The sequence below is a fragment of the Dermochelys coriacea genome, chromosome 22, assembly GCF_009764565.3.
Source record: "Dermochelys coriacea isolate rDerCor1 chromosome 22, rDerCor1.pri.v4, whole genome shotgun sequence".
NCBI classification, from domain to species: Eukaryota; Metazoa; Chordata; order Testudines; family Dermochelyidae; genus Dermochelys; species Dermochelys coriacea.
Window position 1 is genome coordinate 9,932,252 of NC_050089.1, and position 27,912 is coordinate 9,960,163.

Sequence of the window (27,912 nt, forward strand, 5' to 3'; positions counted from 1 at the left end):
AAATCAGCACTTAATGGCTTGCAAACTGCCAAGTGCAGCTGTGCTGAAATGCATGAAACCCACAGAAGATACATGCAGGGTTTGAGGGGGAAAAGGAAGAACAGCTTCGCTGACAAAAATATACAGCAGAATTCTACTGTAACAAGCCCAGAACATTGCCTGGTAGAATAGTCACTGCAAGGAACAAGGCCCTTCCTCTAGGGTACTGAAGTATTCTTTGGAGAAGGTTGATTCTGGATGCATGTGGAAGGGGCATGAGCTATAGAGCATGCAGTGCCTGTGCTCTTCTGTCAAACATCAGCTAAGATCTTGCCCTCAAAGCTGCTACAAATCATCATGGGATGTTCATAACCTGCCCACAACTCAACTGAAAAGACTCTAGTCATCTTGACTGACTGTCTCATAGGTAGACTATCCCCGCCCTCGCCTGTGTAGAGCAGGGGTAAGAGCCCATCTGTTCTGGATGGGTCCCCAAAAAGGCAAAGAGGACAGAGCTGATCACCCCTCAGGTATCCCTACTCTTTCCAGCAGCACTGGGAGACTGCTAGGCCTGGGGCAAAGGGGAAAGACACTGACCCTCTGAAATGCTCAACACTAACCTCTATTTAACAGCCTGTTGGGAGAGAGAAGCACTAGCTTTTTTAGCTTTGGGCTGGATGTGGAGAGAAGAGATTTCCTCCAATTCCACATTCCAGTGCTGAATGATGGAAAACCCAAGTCTGCTCTGCTCCAACTCTTCTCCTTTCTGGTACTGCTAGCTGCATGGCAGGTGATGTGTCCAAGTCCTGGAACACAAATCTACCATGAAGAGGAATGGACACAGACCACAGGAGAGGGGAGAGTGCCCTGTTCCTAGGTACTGGTAGGAAAGGAATCCTCTCCTGTGTATTTAGCATTCTAATGCACAGAAATTTAGACTGAGGGCTGCCATTGTATCCAGTGTTCACCCCCACTCTGCCTCACCATCGCAGCACACATCTGTTCTGAGAAGCTAGAGTGGGAGTGAGTTGAAGGCAATGTTGTAACAGTGTTAATGGTGTTGTCATGCTACTGTGCTTCAAGTTTCTAGCCACCACTGGACGCAAAGGAGCCACAGCCGCCTGGGAGAGGCTATTTTTTGAGAGTTCGTGCCAACTCACACTCCAGCAGTTTGGAGGGCTGCCAAGGTAGGCAGTCAATCTCTTAGATGCTTACCTGACCCACAAGCAGCTCTATCACTGCTTTCATTCCAATGAGGAGCTGAACCTGCCTCTTTACTTGTGTGGAAATCACTGCAGACCCCTCACAAAACATCTTGCAGTGCACATCAGCCAGCTGGCGTTACGGTCTCGACTGCAGCTGTCCATTTGTAACAACCCCCCCACTCCTAAAAACATAGGTTAGGAAAATTAGCTGTTGAATCACTAAGCACACACATTAAGAGGAAATATTAGGCTAAACTGTCCCCTTTACACCTAAGTAAATCTTTGAATCCATAGAATTGCCTGGCTCTAAATGAGAGAAGAATTTGGCTTACTGTACCTATTTGTTTATATTTGGGATGGGAAAGTGGGTCCATTTAAAGGCTGCTGCTGGTGACACAAGCATTATTTCCACCGAGTAGCTTCCAGGTTAGGGCTTAATAAAGCCAATGCATTATGCCTGCAGCAAAAACCATCTCTTCCTTTTAAACTCTGCATTAAAATTAAATTTGGATAAAGGTTATACTCTAGTAGAGATGCACCCCTTCTGCCCACAGATTGTCTAAACTGGAGTTGGAGATATATTTTTCCAGCTCAGATAGTCATACCTGCACTACCTCTGATCAAGATAACGAACATATCTACTTGAGCTAGAAATTACAGCTGTGGTGGAGACACACTGAGTGAGAGAGATCTTAGATAGGAAACTGGTTCTAAATTGGCATGTGCGATTTAACCATGCAATCAGCTTTACCCGAGAGCCAAGTAGTCAAAGTTGGAGCATTCTTGTCAGGGTTAGATATTGACATTCACAACTACTGACCAAGATTAAAAATATTTACTTACTATGTACGCTGATTTTGAAATTGTGGTTCTGGTTTTGTGACCTTGATTCTTTTTATTTTTGCTTGTCTGTATTTTAAAACCCATTTTTTAATCATGATTCTTCCTAGCTAATGGGTGGCTTGTACTATACATTAAGGATAGAACCCTTCCAAAAGCATGGTTGCTTCTCCAGTACACAGGCTGAAATGGTTTCCATTCTTTCCATTACACTAACAGGAACACAGCATTCTCACTACTGCCAAAGTTTGAAATGAGTCAGAGTGTTCGCCTGCCCTCTTCATCCCTGCCCCCAGTTTGCCCCCATCTGAACTGCACACTTACCTTAAGATGATGTTTTACAAATGAGTAAGTCATGAGTTTATGTAACTAGTCCTAGTTTTCAAACACAGGCACTGTATAGACACTACAGCACCAAATACCCCTTTTGAGGTAAGCACCAATGGACAGAATGTAGGTACCTAATTTAGGCAGCCAAGTTTGAAAACTGAGCTTAGCAAGGAAACTCCTCCTTTCTTCACATACAGAAAGATTAGAGCTGAGAATCAGTGTCCCAGACAATCTGCCCTTCTATCCCTCCCTCCAGCACTGCAGCATCTCACACACCAGGATTTAGGCCATTCGCTGTTTACATTGTATCTGGCTGGTGCTTTAGCTGCAGCACAAAAGGGAGGGGAGTGGAAGGATAAACCCTTTTAAAATCTATTTCACAATTGATCAGACTCTGAAAAACAAACCAAACTATTCTGCATATGAACCTGATTGGTTACTCACAATGGAAGGACGAGGGCCTGTCGGCAGAGTGCCAAACGATCCTCCCCTACACAGGTCAGCACTGCAATAAATGTGTCTGCCCATGTGTTCAGGGTTGGTCAAAAAGGGTGAGCCTCAGAGAGAAAAGCCCAGGGTGAAAACTAACCTTCACCTCAGCTGTACTTACAGTATCTTCCCTTCCATTTATCTTCTGTCTCTGTTTTACACTAGAAACCTCTGCTAGATTATCAAAAAACTTCTAACCATAAGCACACCTCAGGCTGGAATTTTCAAAAGACCCTAAAATAGTTAGGCACCCAACTCCCATTGAACTGCAATAGGTTTGGGTACCTAACTCTCAGTCTCCTTTAATCCCAGGCTATTTGTGCGGGTCAGTTCTGGCTCCTTATTGACATTAAATAATCTACTTCAAGCCCGAATGCGGGAGGCAAAGAAATGGTTTTTTTTTTCTTCACAGAAGTTGGGACAGAGAAGGAAAGGGTGAGGGTTTGAGTTTAAAAAGGCTAGATAAGCAGAGCTAAGAGACAACAAAGGGTGCACGTAGCTGAAAGCCAGAGAGGAATTGTTGCCAGCGGGCCAGGAAAAGCTTCCTGAGACTAAGGGCTTCTCTATATGTACAGTTGCACTGATTTCACTAACAATAGGATGTTAAACTGGTGTCACTGCCTGTGTGGACACTCTTAACAGCTTAGCTTGCAAATTTACAGGCTCAAGATACACCATTTTGTACCAGTTTGAAACTGGTTATGAATTGATGCACAGTAATCTGCAGTAGTTTAACTATAGCAGCAAGTTTGGGTAGGCCTGTGATCTGCTGGATGGAATAGACTCTTCCAGGGAAGCTGTGGCTCTTGAAAAAACTAGACCCATAGTAACAAATGAAAACTTTCCTTATTCAGAGTCCTGGATCCCACCAGTGAGTTTGGGCTCGTCTGTCTTTAGAACAGCAGGACACAAATCCAGTCATCACAGCAGGAGGCACTGCCCCGCCTCAACTTCCAGCGTTGGTCTCTCCTTTCCTCAGTGCTAGGGGCTCAGGCTCACTCTACACTGCCCATTTCAGCAGCAGCTTCTGGCTCCGGCAGGAAATGCCAGGGAGACGTCCAGTTTTAAGCAACATTAAGTTAAATAAATAACCATAAATACAATAAATTATATAAAGCAGAACATTCCCGAGGTTTCTGGGCATGTTTTTGTCTGTAGTCCTTTGCCTTGTCTTTCTCCCCCTTCTCCGGTAGTCTAAGATAGTTATGGTTTGAATTTAAGAGTCCCAGTCATGCAAGACACCAAGAAGCCCCCCAAAGAGCTTCAGTACCTCCCCAGACAAACTAGGCAGCTAGCACATTTTTAGGAGGAGCGTGTGGATAAATGGCTTAGTTAAACTCCTACAGCTGCGTAGGCCAGTGCCATATGGTGAAGGAAGGGCCAGTTGCTCACCTTGCTCTTTCAGCGCACGCAGAAGCTAGAGCTGAAACAGACCTGCTGGATCATCCAGTACTCAATACTACCCCTAAACGGGGCTGCATCAGGTGATCTCACCTGCTTCAAAAAATCCTTCCAGAGTCAGAGACCATGGAGATAGAGGGTCCACAGACCAACTAATCCACCTGGTAAGGCAAGATGGGGAAGCATGTTAGTCACCACCGCAAATCCCCTCTATCCTTTCACCACACAAAGGGATGTACCACTGTTAGAGCTTGATCCTGAGAGCCGCTGATCACCTGCAGCATGGGTTAGTTCACCAGTCTGACGACTTGGGGTTGTACTCCTGGCTCAACTACTGAAACATCTCATGTGACCACTCTGTCACTCAGTTTCCCCATCTGTAAGTAAGGACAATGATACATCAGTTTTGCAAAGCACAACATAAAGGCATAGTGTCCTTCTGATGTCAGTGTGACTTGTGTGCGCTCAGTACCTCAGGATCAGGCTCTACCCGCGTTGGGTTTCCATTTGTTTAGTTTCAGAGTAGCAGCCATGTTAGTCTGTATTTGCAAAACGAAAAGGAGTACTTGTGGCACCTTAGAGACTAACACATTTATTTGAGCATAAGCTTTCGTGAGCTACAGCTCACTTCATCGGATGCATTTGGTGGAAAAAACAGATGAAGTGAGCTGTAGCTCACGAAAACTTATGCTCAAATTTGTTAGTCTCTAAGGTGCCACAAGTACTCCTTTCCATTTGTTTAGTGGGTCCAATAATAATGCCTACACCACACCTTTGCCCTTGCTTCTAGTCTCCTCCAGTCACCGGAGCTCGCTCAAAGGCAATGGATTCAGGTATGGCATTTTCAAGGCCCCAGCGACTTCACTGTGTCCCTCTCCTGCTCCTCCAAGACAAAAGAAAACATGGCCCACCTGCTGTGGGATTCAAACCCAGGCTGACATCTCACTAGCTGCCCAGCTAACATGCTGAGCCCAGTATGTTACATACCCTCAGGCTTCCGCTCTTGACCTCTGCCAGGCTAAAATTCCCGACCATTAAAAATTAATCATTTAAAATAACTTTTAAAAATAAAATACATATGCAACGTTTACCCGGCACCACACCTCTGCAGTCTGAGCTGCCTGCTGCGTGAATGCCCCTGTAGCTGCCACTACTGATAGCCCCGGTTCACTCTAAAAGGTTCACCGCAATGCAGTAGGAAACGCCCCAAAACTTCCCCCGTTTACAGCCTTCTTTCTATGAATGACAATTACCTGTGGGCTCGTCCTTTCTTCACCCCACTTCTAACATCTCCACGGATCAGCCATGCAATGGGAGGGTGGGTGGCTTCCTGATACAGATCTATTCAATCCATTTAACTGCAATTGTGGTTTCTTTTTTTTTTTTTGTAAAAGGAAGCTGCTTCCTCTCCTTGTGAGTTTCCACCAGAGGTGAGATGTATTTAAGTAGATACTGGTACATGCCAAATGCCCTCACCTAGCTATTATCATCATCTTTTTTGGCAGAAGGAGGGTTAAAAATAGTGAGCAACAAGAAAAAAAACAACAGGCTGTTGTATCAAGTCAGAACCATTAGGCTTTACATGCCCCTGACTGGGAGGTGAGCACAGATAGCCCTTTCAGCACAGCTGCAGCTCCTTAGCACAGGAGTGGCTTATTGACAGGGACACAAACACATGGAGGGTCGAGGAAAACAGAGTATGTAAAGGGGACATTGTCAAGTAGTAAAGAACCAAAGAGCCGAATTCACTGACTTAAATGAGATACGCCAGGGTCTGGATTTATCCAGGAATACTGAGTAACAACCCATGTCAGCGACCCTCTACTTTGCCATTAATGTAACTTCTAGTAATAAAAAGTGAAATGTTACATTGAGAAAATCTGGTTCAGTTTCTGTGCTTCACTCAGCAAAAATTAGGCTGGCCAGTTTAATGGCGAGTTGCACCCCTGCTACGGCATTCTAGCAGAGGGCTCAGAACAAACCCCATTCGCTACTGAATGAGAATAGTTTCCTGGAGAACTCTCACGGGTCAAAGCCTGCTCAATTCAGTAGGCCACTCTCAGAAGGGACTGATGTCTTCTAGCAAAATCCTTCTTGTCCTCAATGGAGCAAGGTAAAGTTGACAGTGTCACCTTCAAATACCTGTTCAACATTCAGGTACCCTTAGAGAGGGAGGGGGAGGGGCATTTGCTCCAATTCTTCTCTTTAAAACAGACAGACAAAACAAACAGCCAGGATACACGAAGAGAGGTACATGGGGAACAGGTAAGCGTGAGCTGCACTCTCCCGGACAGTGCCTCAGTGCTGGGGAAAGCACAGCCCCACCTCGCATCCAGCCTACCCGGAGACGCTCCAGTCAGCCAGTGTGTGGAGGTCTGCACCGCTTTCTCCTCAGTCATAGGCTTTTTCATTCTTTTAAAATCTGATATGATATTATATATATTTTATTATTTATTTATTCTGTATATATATATTTATATGGTCTATACACATATTGCACACAACCTCTGGCCTCCTGTGTTCGCCCGTTAGTGGAAACGCTTCCGTTCTCCTTGGTTCCGACCCATTCGCGCGACCCAATGCCATTCTGAGGTTTACTAGTGAATCCTTCATCTGCAAGACAAAAACCACCCTGAGTGTTTGGCTACTGTAAAGTCTTAGAGGCGCTGGTGCTTTGAACCTAGGCTCCCTGCCACGGGCCAGTGGAAGGCATTCCTATTGCACTTCTTGGCTTGGTACCAGTGTGCTGGGGCTGGAAGCAGCAGGGAGTGAGAGGTGCACTGCCAGCCAGGCAGATGGAGCACAGAGTGACAGCTAGGACCTAGGTTTCTGACAGAGGCATGTTATTAAAACGATATTGGAAGCAAAACATGTTACAAACTGCGAAGTCTGTACATACAGCCCCCTCTCTGTGGGGGAAGGTGGATACCAACCAGCAAACAGGTAGGGGCAGGGCGGGAGTGTTCAAAAACATCATCCCCCTGCTCTAAAGTACCCTAAAGGATCTCTGATACTCAAACGGAGCAGATCCCTTCCATCTTTAAGGTCTCACATGGAAGACCTGCACTCAGTAAGCTGCATGGGAGTCAATTTGTCTATTCTACCATGGGACTGTGGAGGGTCTGAGTGGATCAAACTGGGACGTGAACACCAAGCATTCCAGACATGATGCTACACCCACCATCTGGCCTAGGGTACTTGGTCAAGGAAAAGCTCCAGAATTCAGGATTGCTCTGAAGGTTTCAAAGCTTACCTGCTTGTGCTAGTCCTGTTTGAAGATGGGTCTGAAGGGTCATGATGTGCATGTGGGGACAGCTAGAGACAGCCTGGGTAGGTAAGGATCTAGACAGGCAGCAGGGTGGCTGTAGAAATGTTCCACCCAGTCTCATGTAATAGGAATTCCTGGGGTATGCCGTTCTTACCTGGTCTAGAAGCATCACGGAGGATTTGATGATCTCACGCCACTTCTGCAACTCTGTGTCATGATACTTCTGCTGAGACTCTAGTAACTGAGCCCATTCCGACTGAGACTGGGGTAACCTGCCAGGTGCGCACAAAATACAAATGGTTTGGCTCTGGAGGAGCAAGGGGGTAGGATGGATGTAGGGGAGTTCCTGGCTGCTAAGTAAAAGGATGTCACTGACAATTCACCTCCAAGCCAGAGCATGCCCCCCACCCTCCTTCATTCATAAAACTTCCACCCACCACAAATTGTCTTCCTTGAAAACCTCTACCCAACCTCAGTCTCAGTGAAGATACTTTGAAATGAACATTTCCAGATGTATCCAGTGCTGTAGCTGTGTCGGTCCCAGGATATTAGAGAGACAAGGTGGGTGAGGTAATTCTTTTATTGGCCCAATTTCTGTTAGTGAGAGAGACAAGCTATATATATATATATTAGTGTTAAAATAAAATATCCGCTAACAACTACGTGCGTGAAACCAGACAATCACTACGCTCTTGAATGAACTCAAACAGGAAAATGATAAAAGACAAATATGGGTGAATATTTTTCTCCAAGTGATCATGCTATATCTATCAGTCCTCATCCTCAAAAAACATGCACAACACTTTCAAAAGACGAACCTGACAACTTAAATTTGTAACTTCGCTAGACACTAAAAATCATGGTCTTAATCAAGACATTGGATTTATGGTTTATTATAACAATCTGTAATCCCTTCACTCCCCTTTTTGTCCTATGACTACAGGGATGTTAATAGGTCACATCATCTTGAATGGGCCCTTAGAATATGTGCTAACTACTTACGGTAAACTATTTGTTCAATTTTGTATTTAGCTGTGACACTCTGAGTACCTTTCCCAGACCTGAAGAGCTCTGTGTAGCTCAAAAGCATGTCTCTCTCACCAACAGAAGCTGGTCCAATAGAAAAATATTACTGCCCCCACCTTCTCATTTTAAGGGGTTATATTTTTAGAAGCACCCAAGTGTCTCAGGAGATTGTCCCATTTTCAAAAATGTCCAAGGCACCTAGGAGATAAAGTCTCATTCAAAATCAATGCTCCTAAGTCTCTTGAAAATTTTATCAATGATCATTTTAAGTTGCTTAAGTTCTGGCACTTTTTGGGAACACAGTGAGACCAGTGGATAGTTCCTCATATTCCCCTCTTCTCTCCCTCCCCGCACTCTTTACTAACAATATGCCCAAACAGGGTATCTTGGTCCAAAGATCTCAAAATGCTCTGCACTCAATTAATCATACACTGCAGTGCCCAACCCGCATCCAGGTAAGGTAGGTACTGTTAACTGCATTTTATAGACAGGGAAACTGAGCCACAGGGGAGAGGTGAAAATACTTGCTTGAGGTCACACAAGAGAGTCAACAGCAAAGCCAGGAATGGAACACCGGAGTCCTGACTCCCTCTACATATTACACCACACTCCCTTTTCAGAGCCAAAAACAAGCACCAGGTGACCCTTGGCTCTCTGCCCTGTGCTGTAGCCACTGGAGAGTGCTGCTCATCTCGCATAGTCTGGGGCAGGAAAGGCCTGATTCTCACCCTGCTCTCCCAGTGGAATCATCAGCTTGCTTGTTCCAACCCAAATAATTTATCTTTCCTTCAGTGTGTAATGCTGGGAAAGAGGCAACTGGGCAGCTCTGGGCTGTGGAGTTTTGGAAAAGCCACCCATGTCCACAAAAAGTAATAGTTAGTGAGGGACAAAGATAAATAAATGCAAAGTTACCTTTCTGGTAGCCGCAGGCCCTGCCATGCGGTGAGGGTCTGGGTGGTGTATTCCAACATCCAAAGTTTGTAGAACAGCATCATATTGAGAATTACCAACAGCACCAGACTGGGAAGGAGAAAAAAGACACTGGTGGAAACATCCCTGACTATATACACCATTCAAATCCCATCATATAAAATGCCCTGAAGGTCCCAGAGGCCTGGATGCCTTCATCAGCTGATGGCAGTGGCAGTTTTGCCTGAATAAGAACTGGGTGACCAGCGCCAGAAACTTTATTGAGAAAGAGAAAGAGAAAATGACACAACCTCATGAACTAAACACAACTGAGGGCAGAGCATAGGGGAGACTGACAGATCAGATCAGACAACATACAGACCAAGCTTGGTGCATTAGGATTCCAGCTCAGCGGGTGACGAGTTATATTGGATACTGAGAAAAGCAGGTGAAAAACACAAGAGTAAAGAGGTAAAAAGAGAGAGTACCTGAAACAAATCCTAATGGGAGGGAAGAGAAAAGATGGAGGCGCTAGAGGTTAGAAACAGACAGGGACAGGAGGAACATCTGGTGGATACAATAATACACAGAAGGGAAGGAAAGAAAGGAGAGAGAAGGGAAGAAAACTGTAGCTGGTGGGTGTTTCTCTAAGGACAATGCTCTTCCTTCCCAAGTAACACAGCAGAGGTTGGGTGGTACCTGCAGACCAGCACACATGAGGCACCTGAACATGGTATTGTTCGGATTATAAATTCACATTTCAAGCTGCAAACACCTCTTTCTCTATTTGCACCAAGCTGTGTGAGAGGAGCCTGATGGCACAGCATGCCAGCCACTGCTCTGACTTTATACAAGGTTGCCGCAACCTGGCATTTGCGGTCGTTATATCTATTAGATACATCAGTGGCTAAGATAAAAGATGCCAGCCAAGAGGGGAGGCTTTTAGTTACCATGTTTGGGGCTGTCTGCGAACATCCCCACAGCCTCAGAACCAGTGGGCCAACCCCACTTCTCTGGGACAGGGTTCTGGCTAATGGCCATTGGCAAGATACAGTATTCTGAAAATATTACAAACACTTAGATCTCTAGTGCACCAGTTTGGAAGCAGATGCATTGGTAGCCTCCAAGTCCTTCCAGTCAGACAGCTGCCTGGTAGCCCATTAACAGGGATTATTCTAAATTGATTTTTTGTGCTTTCTTAAATGAACGATTGGATGTGCCAGGTCCATCCGTCAGAAAGTGTTTTGGTGGAGAAGGTACTGGTATGTCCAGCAGCAAACATCTGCCATGCTGCCAGATACACTAGGTCAGTCTAACAGCAGATATCTGCAGCACCGCCAAACGTGCATCTAGCAGAAGATGCCTGCCATGGTGACAGAGTTCTTGAGCACATGCAGCAGGAAGTATCTGGCTTGCTGCTAGATGTACCAGCTCTGTCAGAAAGCTCCTCCAGCCTTATCTCAGTCAGGATCGGGAAGTTCAGAAAAAGAGGCACAGCAATTTTAAAAGTAAAATTAAAATGGTAAATTCAAATTTTCTCAACCTCTGAAAAGGCTGGTTGAGTTTGGGGCAAAAGATTGGGTTTGTTTTTGCTTTATTCAAACTGGTTCAGCGGATCCTCTGTTATTAGGATCATGTTGCAATGAGGGTAAGTCCTGGGGAAGATTTTCCTCTCTCTGCAGGTCACAATAAATCATCAATACTTTGTCAGGCCCCTGTATAGTGCCTTTCCTCCAAAAAGTCATTTACACATGAGTGCATTAACCTCCCAACAGCCTCGGTGGCAGGTAGACATTAGGACTCCCATTTTATAGATGGGTAAAATGGAGACCAAAAGAGGTCTTGTAGCTGGACCAAGCTTGTCTGGATCACCTATGCATTTGTAATGAGCCCACCGCTGTGGTAGCCATTGTGAAGTAAGTGGCAGAGACAGGACTAAAACCCAGCAGTCCTGATTCTTAATAGCCTGCTATAACCATTGTACCAGCACACCCAGTTCTCACCCATCCCTCCCCCAACTTTTTATCTTCTAATAAATCTCTTCCTAATGGGCTGGTTTCCTTCCAAGATGGAATCTCTCCCAAACCCAGAACCCAGAACATACATATTTGCAAGTAGCCAAGAAGGTTTCACTCCGGAATGTAATGAGAGAAAAACAGGTAGCAAACCAACGGGTCACATACAATAAAAACCAATGTACTGAACACAGTGTTGTCGTAGTATAGTACCTTTACCATTATCACCCCAGTGTAACAGATTGCATGACAAATGCACCACATTTTCACTTTCCTGGGAACTGCTAGGTTGTTTGTATGTGGTATCAAGTAGGTAAATACAAAAATTACAGTCTCTGCATAACTTGTGCAAAATCCTTAATTTGCAAAATGTCTAAAACAAGACCCTGAATGCAATAAAAAGAACCTGTTTTATTCTTCGTTTTCCAAAAATGTTTCTGTTATTTACAATCCCTTCTCTTCAGTTCATTATTTATGGGGTCTCATGTTCATATTAGTTTCTCTGGCCTCTCATCTGCTTAGTCTCCCTTTTCCTACATCGATGATAGATTTCTCCCTCCCGACACAGCCTGCCCTTTCCCCGGCGCTCTGGTGAACAAAGCGTACTCTGTAGCTGAGTTACCTCCCAGGACTTCTAGGAATGTGTAGGTATGCAGGGTTCTGCCTGGCTGAGGGCAAGGTCAGGCCTGAGGGGAAGGGAGTGGCTTGGATAAAGAAAGAACTGGATAGGAGTCTGAGTCACAATGTTGAGATGCGGATCATCTCCAGCAGGAGCTGACCCAAACCTTTGACCAGAGCTAGAATTCAACTACAGCACATGGAACAATTATGAGGTGTTTTTTAAAAGGTTAATTTATTTGATTTTTGATTTTTGGACAGCTTCTGCTGGAGATGATCCGCATCTCAACATCGTGACTCAGACTCCTATCCGGTTCTTTCTTTATCCAACCCACTCCCTTTCCCCCAGAGACAGGAGGACCCAAGGAGAGAAACTGAGCAAGCCAGGAGGGCGTAAGGAATCACTCACACACAGCTAATAACGACCAGCAGCTTGGAGACGCTCTGCAGATGGAAGCCACCAGAATTGTCCTCAGGGACATGCCGCGTCTGCGTGGAACCTGAGGGGAAGCATTTTGTCATGCATTTAAGTTATGACCTAGGAAGAGCTCAATTCCTATCCTCTCCACACTCCCAAATCCGACTCCAACAATCGCCCCCCTGGCTGCGATCCATTGGACCCCTACCTTCAAGAGGGGTCTAGCCCACAGCCCCACTCCACCCCGGCCCCCAGATTGGCCCAGCCCCACCCCATCACAATCCCTGAAGAGCCCAGATCCTTGCTGGCAATTCCATACCTGCCACGTGCTTGATTCGATGCACAACCTCTTCATCTGTGGGGGTGGTGACGGGACTCAGCACCTCCTCCAGGTGTGGCACCCGCAGGTGGGCGTGGGGCCGTTTCCTTCGGCGCAACGTGGATTGCTTGCTCATCTTCTCTTTGGGGGATTGTCTGTGGATCTCCGCTAGGTACATGCTCTCGGTTTTGGTCAGTTCGCTCTCTGCAGTGAGTTAGGCAACATGTTTAATATCAAGGGAAAATACCTGAGGGTGTCTCTGTACAAGGTCACTTTCATAGAGGCTTGGGACCATAACAACCGTTTCCACCCAGGGCACCCTCTGGGCCAAAGCAGGGCCCAGTGCTGGCAGCTCCAGAAGATGAAAGCACGCACACCCATAATGCACCTGGCCAAATGTCAGGTGCCGACTACCTTGTGTTCATGCTAAAGCACTGAGCTCTCACTACTCGCCCATTTTAACGGGCAGCGCTAATTGTGAAGTAATGACATCATCCAGCTCTGTCCAAAACCCAGCCACGGTAGCCGACCTTTGCTAGTCCGCTATTGGATCCCACACCACCAGACTGCCTGCCTGCAGGGACGCATGTGCACACCACGGCCCCTTGGTAATGGCTACAGTGTGAGCGACTGCAGCTCTCACCTAAATGACGGAAATAATCTTCTAGGCCACTCCAGAAGTTTTTCTCAATGAAGGATTTCACAAGTCCCCACGGCTGCTTCCTGTAACGTAGCTCTGTAGAAACCCTGAGGGAAGAAAAGAACAAACTCAGTGCTTCCTGAGCTGTCACCTCCTAATCTTTGCCCCCTGGATGCAGTGGGGATGGGTGAACCCACAACCTACAAACCTTTGCTAAATCAACTGAGCACATGTTATTTCTCCCTCTTATGATTTCGATGGTGGCTCTGGCTGGGGCCTGAAATGCCAAACTGCTCCCTGTGGCAGTTCTTGCCAGCCCCATTTCAAAATTCCCCTCCCCCGCAAGTTTGGACGTGTACTGGAATACGCAGCCAAACACTAGGGCACCGATCCAAGCCCAGCCCAAACCTCCAAGGCTGCAGAATTGTACCCAGTACTAACCTGCTGGTAGCTCTGCTTTCCCACTTACCCTACGAATCTCTCACAGCCCTGTGCTTTCTGTCGGCACCTCCCATTGCCCACAAGATTCAATTGGTAGTACACAGCAGCTGTCCCCTGTGAACCATTTATTCAGAAGAGGTTCTCTGGCTCTCTGCCACCTCCCAACACTAACCCACACTTTCTTTGCAGCAACTATACTGTCTGCTCAAGGGCCATTGGATTGGGTAGCCACCTCTCCTACCACTCTCAAGAGCCATGGGAGGTTCTGCTTGCAAGGGGTAAGGTATGGGGGACAAAGACAGGCTTCTTGCAGTCTCTCCACCCTTCCCTTGTAAAGCAGAGGGCAGGAGTTCAAGCTTTGCTATTTGTAAAGTGCTTTGAGATCCTGGGAGGAAGTTGCTCTAGAGAGGCCGGTGGATGAGTATTTTTCTTCATCAACAAATCCACAGTCCCTCTGAGTACTGTACCTGAGTCGGCTTTTGTTTCTGGCGACACGCGTCAACGTGTAGCGATTAATGGTGTAGAAATAATCATGGTAGGGGACGTCGTGAGTTAGCACCTCTGCGTCTATCACGTAGCACTCGCTTTCTTGGCTGGCTTTGTACATTGTCTGCGCAAAGCGGAGAGGAGAGCACAGGGAAGTGGTTAGTCTGGTCAGAGCGAGGCCAGGGCAGAGCATGGCTCCTCACTGCAATTGTGCAAAACATCTCATGCAGAGGTAAGAGCCACCTATGTGACCCTTTTGTGTTAAGTTTTCCGTTAGCAGCTGAGTTTTCCTGGTGTGAATATTCATTAAAAAAGCCAACAAAATTTAGGCTCAAGTAATTCCCTATGGCAAATCTAAAATTGGAAATTTGATTATAATATTCCAAACTCAAGCAGTTTGGTTAGTTACACACCTAATCCCATCAGAAACAATATCCCAACCGACTTATGTAACTGACCAATGTTAACGTTCCCCAATAAACGGGTCTCTGGCTCTTTATATTGTACAGACGGAAGAATTTTGCAAAAATAATCAATTACTGCAGTCAATGGGCCCAATTCTCTATTGCTCTGTGCACTGCAAAATCATTTACACCAGTGCAAAATTAGTATAAATCATTACCACTCTGGGTTTGGTAGCATTTCACAACGGCTTTGCACTCGTGGAAATGGCTACACAAAGTGCAGGACAATAGACAGTCTAGTCCATTTACTTTATAAGGTAACCTCATCACTTTAACAGAGGTGACTGTACAGACAAGGGATTCTCCAGAGATTTCATAGGGCTTGTCTTCACTGCAAAGGTAACTCAAGTTACACTGTAATTTGAGTGTTGCCCCTAACTTGAGTCCCATCCACACAACAGAAATCCTTAACTCAAGTGTGGAGATGCTTTTAACTCAAGTTGTCTCATCGGAGGAGAGGAGATACAGGTTACAGATAAGTGAGCACAACACATTAGCTGCCAACGCAATTACTCTGTGCAACTCAGGTGTCATTTGCAGTGGGGCCACTCTCTCTCGAGCTAGGCAAACTCAAGAGGAGTTAACTCTGCTGGGAAGACATGGACACCTTCCCTCCCATCATAATAATGCAGGCCACGTCCTCGTCCACCAGGATAACACCTCTGTAGGAGCTTAAGCATTTGCTTAAGCAGGAAAACAAGAAGGAAAGATCAAGCCATGTCAGATTCTCTGTAGAGTGTCAAGTATCAGAGGGGTAGCCGTGTTAGTCTGGATCTGTGAAAGCAGCGAAGAGTCCTGTGGCACCTTATAGACTAACAGACATATTGGAGCATAAGTTTTTGTGGGAGATAGGGATTCTTGCTTGCATATTTATACCTGCCTCTGGAAATTTCCACTGTTTGCATCTGAAGAAGTGGATATTCACTCACGAAAGCGTATGCTCCAATACATCTATTAGTCTATAAGGTGCCACAGGACTCTTTGCCGCTTTTGTAGAGTGACAAGTACTTTTTCCCCTTGGGAATAAAATTGTTTGCACTGGCTCCTTCTGCTCTTCATTTCATCTCCCTCTTTCCCCACTCTGCTCTGTGCCCCTCTCCCCCTACTCTGCCTTCTCACACCTGGCTGTCTCCCTTCTCTTTCCATCCTGCACATGCTTCCCTGTTACATGGTTGTCTTCTTCACCTACAAATGCTTCCTTGCTGCTTAGGTTCCCATCTCTTCTGCCCCCCCAGACAAGTTGTTCAGCCTCACTGTTGTCTTCTCCCCGTGCTCCCCAGGGCATTCTTCCTGGCTGCCTCATTACTTTCTCCCTTGCTTGCCTGGATACTCTTCTCCTGGGCTGTGGCTGACAACTCCAGTGTCACTGTAGGCTCTGGTCTCAAGGCAGAGCTACTGCTTCCTCCTATGTAGCTGCAGCTACTAAGTGAAGACAGCCAGACTGGTTCCTCTTCTGTGATTCCATCTGCTTTTACAGGCCTCTGGCTCTGAGTATTTCTATGCAATAAAGAGCCTAGACTCCTACACAGGCAGCTGGAAAGAGAAGGAGCTACCACCATGTGACCCACCTGCTCCTTAATGACCACCAGCAAGTCACCCCACAGGCTGTACTTTGGGAACCACTGGTGCAGACAGTGGCTTTGCTGTTTAATTAGGCTGTTTGTTCTGGGAACAGATTTCCCTTAACCTGGAAATTCCCAGTCACTTCCCTGTAGCACAAATTAGCTATTAGAATTTGCAATGATAATGAGTGGCAAATTAACAACAGAGGAAGCCATGCAGGGGAGAGAGAGAGTGAGAGACACGCACATCCCAGAGCCCAGGGTATTAAAATAAGTCTCTGATCAGTCTCTGTCTGTCACCTTCCTATTCCGCTTCCACATACCTGAGTCTCGGTGACAGTAGCAGTTTTCGGGGCAAGAGGGTTGGTGAGTGTGATCGTGTACAGGATTGCTCTGCTCTGATTGCCGTTTTCTTCTTTCTTCCATGGATGAAAAATAATATCTTGGAAAGGAAAGGCCACCGAGTTAGAATCTTGAATAGACAGAGGTGTTAACTCCGTGGGAAGCTATCCACACACCCAGACCCAACAAGATTGGCCCTCATTGCTCCCCTCTTTGGCTGGCTTGAGACTCAGAGGACTGAAATGGACCATGGAGACTGAAGACCTCTCCCTCCCCTAGGCATGGCCTCTCTAAGAACAGAGGCACACTGATGTGGAGGGGCTGGGGAAGCCGCTGACTGTCCCACAGATACACCAAAACATCATTCTCCAGGGCTGTCAATCCAGCACCCTCTGACGGTGCTCACATTCACTTCATTTATCTTTTTTATTTAAAAAAAAAAAAAAAAAGAGTTTTGTGTTGACCTTTCCAACCACCATACTTTTCAAGTTCTGTGAGGCTGCCAGATGGGGGAGAGGCAGAAAACATGTAGAAAGAGGCTCATTGTAGCATTGCTTTAGCTTTAGAAATGCCTGAGGAATTCGGAGGTCTGGTTTCTCTCCCCTTGTCCAGCATCAGGGATAGGGTCAGGGGGTCTCTCTGTCTTCCCACATGACGATGTTAGAGCTACAGTAAAAACATGGACTGTACTACACCAAGGATCACTCCCTGCCTGGGCTACAGACTGTACCACTCTGTGATGTACTAGAATTTGCATGCGGAGGCAGAGAAGCTTTCTACTGGGAACCTGGTGCCTGGAACTGGGTGTGTGAGATCAAGGGAGGGCTGAACTTAAATGGAGCCTGGAACTGCCAAAGACTTCAGGACTCCCATTGATACTGCCAGCCCAGCCAGCCTCACCCTCCAGGTACACTTGTGGCAGCAACAGCATTACACTAAGTTATGCCTCTAAGCCGCGCGCTCCAGACCAACATGCAGAGGCCCCCTTCTGCATTGCCCTTAGCTCCTAGTGCTCAGAGGACGCTGCCTGAATCAGCTGCTGGGCGTGGGGCATGTGCTAGGATGGTGCATGGCTCACCGGAGAACCGACGCTGTTCCATGAAATCCCTCTGGAACTGGGAGTCAGTGAAGAGCAGGTCATACAGTTTGTCCACGCTGAAACTGAACACCTCATTCATGTACTGCCGGCCATTCAGATCCTCGTAAAAGGCCTGAACTTCCCCTGCAGGGAGACAGAGAGGGGTGGCTGCTGCTGGCCTCCAGGCCAAAGGACACTGCACCAGGCTCAAAGGCTCCCCTTTCGCAGTGCCAGGACAGTACCATGGACAGTTTGGGAAAGGAGACGCAGCTGGTTCCCTTTCTTTTAATGCCCTCAGGGCAATGACCATAACATTAGTAGTGTAATTTACCCCATGGAGTTATTTCATTGTTAGCCTTTCATCTGGCCCACGATGCTGAGTTGCTGGTGTCTTCCTGGTGCGAAAGAACACGAAAGACCTCATGGATCCAGTAAAGGAGGGTAGCACAGTATCCCCCCCGCAACACCTCCAATTGGGAAAGATAGCACCAGTGCATCATGGGACACCACAGGACAGCAATACCCGCCATCACTGCCCACCTTCGTCATGGGTCTCTGACGAGTCGCTAAGCTCCGTTGGAATGTCCTCATTGTCGTTGAAGTCCAGGGAAGGGGAGTTCACCGGGGCGATGATCTCTATCTTGTCTCCAATGATGTTTTCAAGGGTGAGTTCCTTCTCAAGGGGACTCTCCACCACCACTCCTCCTCCTGGAAGCATCCCATCAAACTGGGACAGGGCCAGAGTGCAAGAAAGGCAATCAGGATGCCACCACAGAGAATTACGTGATGCAATTTTGACACACACACGCCCCCTATCAGTTAAAATTCCCACTGGCATAGCTCTCTCTCTCTGACACACAGACACCCTACAGGTCAAAGACCAGAACCCAGAAGACAAGCAGTCCTCCAAACTGGGGCTGAGCAATGGGCCAACCACCTATCCTCATAAAAAAAGTTAAATTATAGAAGCATAACAAGGTAGCCATTCCTGCAAACCGCATGATATACAACTATGGGGAGCCAGGCTCCTGCCCTAAGTGACATCTGATGGTGTGAGAAGGGTTCAGATTAGGGCTGTCAAGCAATTAAAAAAATTTATCACGATTAATCGCGCTGTTAAACAATAACAGAATACCATTTATTTAAATAGTTTTTGGATGTGTTCTACATTTTCAAATATATTGATTTCAATTACAACACAGAATAAAAAGTGCACTGTGCTCACTTTGTATTTATTTTTGATTACAAGTATTTGCATTGTAAAAAAACAAAAGAAATAGTATTTTTCAGTTCACCTAATACAAGTACTGTAGTGCAATCTCTTTATCATGAAAGTTGAACTTACAAATGTAGAATTATATAAAAAAACCTGCATTCAAAAATAAAATAATGTAAAATTTTAGAGCCTGCAAGTCCACTCAGTCCTACTTCTTGCTCAGCCAATCACTTGGACAAACAAGTTTGTTTACATTTGCAGGAGATAATGCTGCCCACTTCTTGTTTACAATATCATCTGAAAGTGAGAACAGGCGTTCTCATGGCACTGTTGTAGCTGGCGTCACAAGATATTTATGTGCCAGATGCTCTAAAGACTCATATGTCCCTTCATGCTTCAATAACCATTCCAGGGGACATGAGTCCATGATGATGACCGGTTCTGTTTGATAACTATCCAAACCAGTGACCGAGGCACGTTCATTTTCATTATGAGACTCAGATACATCAGCAGAAGGTTGATTTTCTTTTTTGGTGGTTTGGGTTCTGTAGTTTCCGCATCGGAGCGTTGCTCTTTTAAGACTTCTGAAAGCATGCTCCACACCTCTCCCTCTCAGATTTTGGAAGGCACTTCAGATACTTAAACCTTGGGTTGAGTGCTATATCTATCCTTAGAAATCTCACATTGGTACCTTCTTTGTGTTGTGTGAAATCTGCAGTGAAAGTGTTCTTAAAATGAACAACATGTGCTGGGTCATCATCCGAGACTGCTATAACATTAAATATGACAAAAGCAGGTAAAACAGAGCAGGGGACATACAATTCTCCCCCAAGGAGTTCAGTCACAAATTTAATTAACACGTCATTTTTTTAACGAGTGTCATCAGCATGGAAGCATGTCCTCTGGAATGGTGGCTGAAGCATGAAGGGACATACAAATGTTTAGCATATCTGGCATGTAAATACCTTCCAATACTGGCTACAAAAGCACCATGCAAATACCTATTCTCACTTTCTGATCACATTGTAAATAAGAAGAGGGCAGCATTATATCCTGCAAATGTAAACAACAAACAAAAATCTACATTTGTAAGTTGCACTTTCACAACAAAGATTGCACTATAGTACTTGTATGAGGTGAATTGAAAACACTATTTCTTTTATCATTTTTACCATGCAAATATTTGTAATAAAGAATAATATGCATTTTGATTTCAATTATAACACAGAATATATATGAAAATATAGAAAAACATCCAAAATATTTAATAAATTTCAATTTGTATTCTATTGTTTAACAGTGCAATTAAAACTGTGATTAATTGCAATTAATTTTTTTAATTGCAATTATTTTTTTAAATTAATCACATGAGTTAACTGCAATTAACAGCCCTAATTGATATATTTATTTTTAATACACACAGGGACCAATTTTTCAAGGTCTGAACACCTGCAGCCCCCCTTGACTTCAACAACAGCTGGGGCTGCTCAACACCTCTGGAAATCAAGCTAATGCTTTGTGTGCATGTGTATGCTGTTATATCACGTATTCTCAAAGACCTTTTTATATTTCAGTTAAGGTTGAGCATATATAAGGATATAATTTAAAAAAAAAATCATATCCAAGTTGCAGTTATCCTCCAAACAAGCACTATAAACCCAGGAAATTCGGAGTTCAGCTTAAACCCCAACACAATCCAAACTTGTCAAGGTATGGAAACGTGCAGCCAGGGCACCTCAATCACCTTAACTCTGCCTTGGAGTGATGCCACGAGTGGAAAGAGATTTTAAGGGGGAAAACACAAACAACCTGAATCTATCTTGAAAAATCAGTTTCCTTTAATCTGGGCCCACAGTTGCCAAAATGCTTTCATTGCCACCATATAACAGGCACGGTTAATAACTTCCATGGCAGGCTGAAGGTCCCCCTTCTTTTTTTTTTTTTTTTGTCTTGTGGAGGGCCGCATCAGCAGATCATAGCAATGCTTTTGGGGGGTGGGTTATTTTTGGTTGCATTGGAAGAGGGACTATAGCAGCTTGTTATAGCACAATTTATTTAAGAACAGTCAGGAGGAGGAGGATCAGGAACTCCCTGCTTAAAGGGTGTGTGTATAAGTCTAAATAAATAAATAAAGAGACAACAGTATCCCCAAGATATTACACGTAACTTCTGCAGATTGCTAAATTATCGACCTGAATCTCTCCTCTAAGTCATAGCTTGTCTTTCCTTCAGCCTATTTGTATGCTCCTGGCCTCTGGTCTGCAATCAGATTTGGGATGGGGTAGTGGAAGGAGACACATACCGAAGTTGGCGCTTCACTGCTCCCCGTGGATGTCAATGTGCTGGCGGTGACGGACTTCTTGGGCAGCAGAGGGCTAGCTTCAGGTTTGGCCTCCATGCTGCTCTTGGAGCAGCTGTCATTCACTTCGTTTTCTTCTACAGGGATCTCCTCGCAGTAGCTGTAAATCCAGACAGAACACACCAGTTTTTAACTCTGTATTTTCCTAGCTCTGGCTGGGACTGGAGATGGGAAACATTGGAATAAGGATGTTCTCATGGTATTTCCAGCCTGAGGGGAAGCAGAAATGACTGGGAATCTTGTGGGAACAGCCTTTTCCCAACATGGTTCCAGCCCCCAACATTTCAGGTGCTTATACAAATTATCGAGAGGTTTTGGTATCTTCTGTCAGGATAATGGATTGGCTTGCGTGCAACACTATGTGCTCACTGCAGTGGCTGGCTCCAGTCAGTGTAACAGTGTTAGCTCCTTGCTAACAGAGCTACTACTTTAACTCAAATAGCAGGGCACTGTTCTTTCAGTGCTGAAAGTCCATTGACAGGTAAAAGGGTATGGTGCATGATAAGCATCTAAAGCATTTGATGCTTAGTCCCGATCTCCAGCCTGATCCCACAATTCCTTGCACACTGAGTTCGAGGGTAGTTGGAGGCCTGCAAGGGATGGGGGCCCTAATTTCCTAAAGGTATCACCAGCATTCACAATTCTTCATCACGAGCTAGTTTCACTTACTCACCCCATCGTGTTGAAATCATCATCAGGAGGCACGTAGTCTTCATCATCGCTGGTCAGCCCCAGTTCGTTCCCGTAACATTGGTGGACGAAGTGCCAGAGCTCCTTTGGACACAGGGGCTATGGGACGAGGGGGGAAAGGATAACACCATGCACCTTCCATCTAAGAATCCCAGACACTAATTAATTCATCTCGCTTAGCACTTACACAGCACTTCATACCTTCAGTGTGCTACCCTAACAATGACTGACTCATTCTTGTAACACCCACGCTTGCCTCAGCCAAGGTGTCCCAGCTGTGAACAGAACCAAGGACACCTGATAGTTATTCCTCTTCTCCAACCATGAGGTAACACTCCAGCCCAGTGAATGCCAGAGCCCAGCAAAAGCCTGGCATAAACATGCTGGGATACAGGTCAGGCCAATGTGGGTCTCAGCCCTAGGGGAACTAGTGGAAGTTTCTATCCATGACCTAAGGTAGGAAACTGTTGTTGCATGTTCCAGTTTCCTGCAATGCTGCTCACCTCACTTTCTTTCTCTTTCTTTACTGATTTAAAGCCATTTATTTCATTTTCACAGGAGGGCTAATTTCCTGCCTGGGGAGCTGAAGTGAGAGCTCAGTAACGTAGCTCACAGTGGCATAGCATCTTCTCTCCCAGGGCCACAAGCTTGTGACAGTCTCTTCCTGGCAATGAACCCCAGTGATGCTGGGAGATTGTTTGCTACAATGAGCCGGCCACAAAGCTCACTGGGTGAGCAGAGACTGTGAGCATACATATTGCCACATACAGAAACTGCCCCCGATTAGAGACCACCCTGGTATAATAGTCACACCATTACCATGCAAGCTTTTGCTGTCAGCTCAAGTTCTGGCCTAGATAGCTCTGGGTCACCTCCTTGATTTCTTATACAACAACTTCATGGCTCGTCAGACGCCTGGGAAAGAGGAGAGGAAGCACCAGGACGAGGATAGCCCTGGAGCAGCTTGGAGAGGGAGACTTGCCTACAAATCTCCCTGCATATCCTCATGGTGCTGTATAAATATCATCAACCATGGTAGTTCTGCTCCTTTAGGAAGCTCTTCTCTCCTTCATGTGTGTTTTTACCCTCCCACTAACACGATACAAAGGACCTCTGGGTTTTTTGACAAGTTTGTTTCTTTTTCTTTTTTTTTTTTAAATGGAGGCTGCCCACAATTTGCTGCTACAGAGAAAGCCATTAAACAAAACAAAACAAAAAAACCTGAAGTGGCTTTGAAGAGACAGAGATATTTTCCCCCGGGGCTTTAAACTGAGAAGACTAGCATTACTGTGAAGAGATGGACTCGTGGCATTACTTTGAAAAGATCATACACACCACTAGTTAGAAAGAGAAACAAAATTACAGGGAAGGTCAATCTTCAAAGCCTAGCCCTTTGGGGATCCAGATCAGCTGATCAGAACGTGATTACATCTTCCAACTATGCAGAGAAGAGGCAGCAGAACTTGTGATATAGAGGTTTTGGGGGACAATAAAGGGATGGTTTGTTTCCAACAGGAAATAAAATGACAGGCAAGAAGGATTTCTCACTAATTAAAAAAAAATCCCATGAACCTTTCTGGAGTTGGTTGGTCTGAATTCTTCCCAGTTGTTGCTGTCTGTGACAAGGAAGGAAAATCTTAATCAAGGTTACAATGATTTAACCATGTCACAGTAATCGTCAAAATGATGGAAGGCTCAAATGGAAAACAGATTTACCAGGAGGCAATCTAGTTCCATTTCATCCTCTGCCCATCTGTAGTTTATTAAATTCCTATGCTTTATCAAGGGCACCTGGCTGGGTTTCTTTCTTTTTTCTCTCTCCCACCCTACCAGCCTTGGGCCCTGAATTTGGGGAAAGGGAGCTTAAAGTATTGCCTGTCTTCACCGCTCCAAATCTCAGTTCCTGTTTGTTTCAAGCCTTGAACTAAGGACACAGACTTTCGATATGAATTTAAATAAGGCTGTTTCAATCACTATGTTACACTGGTGATACATCAAGGTATCGCAGAGAGAAGTTTATTATGCTACATGCTAACACTGCCTTGTCCTGAACTCAAGGCCTGCTTTAGTTAACAATTCTAGCGTGTTGTGAGCTCACACTCCTATGGCACTGCTGAGCACACCTCCACGTGCTGATACTCCTATCTGTTCCATCCTGGACTCTCACTCCTGCAAGGAGGATGGACATACTGGTACAGGATGGAATCTGCAAGTCAAACCAGATACATTCAGGACTCCAGCTGCTACAGAATAGGTGGGATATACTGGCACATTTTGGAACCATACTCTTCCAGTGTTACCCTATGCGTTGCATCTTCTCCACTGCTCCTGCACGCACTGGGATGTCGTAGACTCATGCTCTGTCTCTGTCCCATCCTTGACTCTCCCTCCTGCACTGTGTGCCTGTTATGCCCTTTTCCTGTGTGGTCAGAGATTTCTGCTACACGCAGGGACTACTTTTTTTCTGGGCCAGTTAATTTTAAATGAGGGCCTTACGAAAACTATTGCAGGGCCACACATGTATTCATATGCCAGCAGTGGTAAAAGAGGTGGGACACATTTTCAACAGAGGAGCTTTAATTTGTGTGCCGATATGCCTATGCATAAAAGTAATTCTGTGAGTAACAGGGGTAATTGCACTTGCACAATTATCTGATTTGCTTGCACAGATGTGCATTTAGTGTACCTACAGGTTCATGTATATGGATTAGCCACAAGCATTGTGGATTCCTGCATGGGTCTGAGCTGGGGAAGCACATTTAGTGAGCAGACTGCCCCAACCAGGCAGCAGGGAGCTCTGCTACATGCACACAGGAAAGTCTCCGTACCTTTTCGAGGAGAGCATTCTGCCACAGTCTGAACATCATCATATATGTCCTGTCTCGGGCACCGAAGGAAGTGAAAAAGTGCTGAAAGTGCAGAGACAGAGAGAAAAAGTGAGTGCCAGCAAAAAATAGAGGAATGCGATTTCAGCCTTCATGAGCAGAACAAATGGAGAATTAATGAGCTTACTGAAAGCAGAACTGTTCAACTACTGAGCAAAGGGGGGATCTGAGTGTCACTTACCCAAGGGAGCATGTTTGAGGACAACATAAGTAGCCATTAACACAGCAACCTACACTGTGAGTCAAAAATTCATGTGCAGGGGTTTGTATCACCAGTGTTTTGGGTGAGAACGTCTACCTGCTCCACAGGCTGTGTGCAGTATCCCTGCTTTAGACCCAACCCCATGCTGGGCTCCGCTGACTCTCTGCACATCACCCCTCTCCCCAAGGCACCAAACAAATGCAGTTTTATATTTGAAATCCACACAGGGATTTGTGTTACATCCCTATATTCCCCTTCCCCAACATCATACCTTTGCATTTCTTTATTTCTAGCTGAGGATCACAAACTGCTTTCAATTAGGTCCCTCAACACCCCTGGGAGATAAATATTATTATCCCCATTTTAGAGATGGGAAATCTGAGGCTCAGAGAGGGGAAGTGATTTGCTCAAGTGGCAGGGATCAGTGATTTCCCAGTCCCCTTCCCTAATGCCTTCCTCGCATAACCCTTTCCCCGCACAACAATCCATTCGCTGTCCCTAGATCAGCCAGCCTTATCTCAGGATCTGGATGCTGTCCCTGCATTACCCTCATGTCCCCAAAGCTACACTTAGCAGTATGCTGTATGTATACTGCATCTCTGCGTCTACCCAATGCCAACATCAGCGATGACCCCATGTTAGGTATTTATACCACCCCGGCACCAGACTAGCTCAGCACTCACCTTGTGCAGATTGGCCAGAAGTGGAGGGTTCTGGGACGTACCTTTTCAGTGTCAGTGCAAACTTGGATGGCGTTAGGAATGAGCCGTGCAGTTTTTTCCTTGGTCATGGAGCAGATATCCTTCAAACGGACTGTCAGCTATGGTCAGGGCCATGGCACAAGAGAAAAGGGATGCGAGAAAGAGAAAGGGGGCACAGAGGTGAGTTAACAAAGAAGTCACGGCATGTCCAGAATGCTTTCGAGATGGGTAAGAAAACGCTGACAGCCCTGGAAATCACAACCCTCATGGAGAAGTAAGAGGGTCTTTACCAGTGTTTCCCAGCGGAAGATGTTGCTGTAGAAGCAGATCCAGTTTTCGGAGAGGTAGAGTCGGCCCTGCAGGAGAATGTCTCTTTGAAGCGCACATGAGTAATCTGTGGATAGGCACCAGAAGATAAGCAGGAAGCAGGAGCACTGGCATATTGCGTGAGCTGGTAGGCCAGACAGAACCACAACTATGCCAAAACAAGTCAAAGAGCTGAGCCGGGAAAAATGGCTGTATTTTCCTTCCCACTGTTCAGTGCCATTAGGCATAGCTCTGCCCGCCTGAACCATACCCAACAGCTCTTCTCCCTCCTCAGCATTTGCACCTTTCAGATAATAACGGGTGGTTCTCAGATCATCCCTCACGCACAGTACAAGTGAATGGATGCAGTGCGACGGGTAGTCGTCAAACCACTGCAGCATGGTGGCTTAACTGGGAGTGGGAGAAATGGGCAAGATGGGTAACCCAAAGTAAACAAGAAAAAGGCCCAGGTGACAACTCTGGACTTCCCTCCTGACACACATATGGGGAACGTGGAGCTGGATAGGAACTTGCACAGCTGGCCTCTTCGGTGGCTTAACGTACCCATCTTGCTGAGCCTTTGCTTTAACCCTCCTTTCCCCCACCCCTCCATACACTGCTCCTTGCCTGCTTTCAGCCCTTTCTTCTCTCCCTTCCCTCAGATACTCTCCCCTCCATCAAACAAGGATCGTTGTGGTAGGTAACATGAGTTAACAGCTGCAAACCAGCTCTCAGGTTAACCCCTCACCTGACTCACCTAGTGGGAAGGGGACTTTTCTGCAGGCTCTCGAAGCCATTAGGAGCCAGATCCTCAGGCAGAGCCAATCAGCGTTGCTTAGTGAAGCCAGCAGAAAAAGCACTATTTGCACCAGCTGAGGATCGGGCCCTCCATATACAGGAGGCAGGCAACGGGCTTGTTCACTACACTTACGGCTGCATGCAGAGTACAGACACTGCACATCCCACTAGTATAGATGTGAATAGCTGTGTGGAGGGTGAGGCACTGTTTAGGTGGGAAGAGTACAGGGGAGAAAGCCTCACCTGTGCCAGAGCCTTTCAGTGCGGGGTGGAGCTACACATGGCAGCGTGGATGCAGCCGGCCTTTCACTGCGGTGTGGAGCTACACACGGCAGCGTGGACACAGCCGGCCTTTCACTGCGGTATGGAGCTAACCACACCCTACACGCCACTGCAAGTGTAGACAAGGCATAAGGGTGACCTCTTTCTAGAGAAAATGGACTCATGCACCTGTCCCTGAGCTTCCTCCCGAAACATCCGCACACAGCCTAGCAGGGCACGGTGCAGAAGGGCAGGGAGGAGCCCAGCCAGCCTTACCTACTATGAGACGCTCAGTGTCAGGAAGCTGTTTGAAGAGTTTTCTGAAATCTTCATTACGCTGTTTATATGTCGGACTCAACACCTGCAAATAACAGAGTGACCATTAGAGAGGGACTGGGAGTGGCGGGGAGAGAAAGACAAGGACATCTGGTCTTGGGGTGCAAGAAGGAGATTTGATGAGTTTACAAAAGCAGGAGACCAGGAGATGTTATCCCAGTGACACATCGAGGGGAAGATTGGGGGCTGAGTTTAGTAAGCGTGCAGAAGGCAGGAATAAAGGAGGAAGAGACCCTGACTTGTCAGAGAAGTGGGAGCAGCAAGCAGAAGGGCTATGCCATGGTCTGCTCGGTGGCAATGTGAAATAGCACAGCAGTGACAGCTGCAG

General features: G+C 46.1%; 1 protein-coding gene across 1 annotated transcript in view; it reads right to left on the reverse strand.

Moving 5' to 3' along the window:
* Window positions 1–5,632: 5,632 nt before the first annotated feature.
* GRAMD1B (GRAM domain containing 1B) overlaps window positions 5,633–27,912 on the reverse strand; it is a 281,545-nt gene continuing 259,265 nt past the window's right edge. Inside the window, 17 exon segments of the mRNA XM_043500797.1 lie at window positions 5,633–6,794; window positions 6,796–6,857; window positions 7,667–7,784; window positions 9,451–9,558; window positions 12,490–12,580; window positions 12,818–13,021; window positions 13,461–13,564; window positions 14,366–14,508; window positions 16,734–16,852; window positions 17,831–17,974; window positions 18,371–18,557; window positions 21,349–21,505; window positions 22,079–22,194; window positions 24,924–25,004; window positions 25,907–26,002; window positions 26,174–26,277; window positions 27,525–27,609. Of these exon segments, the coding sequence (XP_043356732.1) occupies window positions 6,773–6,794; window positions 6,796–6,857; window positions 7,667–7,784; window positions 9,451–9,558; window positions 12,490–12,580; window positions 12,818–13,021; window positions 13,461–13,564; window positions 14,366–14,508; window positions 16,734–16,852; window positions 17,831–17,974; window positions 18,371–18,557; window positions 21,349–21,505; window positions 22,079–22,194; window positions 24,924–25,004; window positions 25,907–26,002; window positions 26,174–26,277; window positions 27,525–27,609 (1,941 nt within the window). The 3' untranslated portion in view covers window positions 5,633–6,772.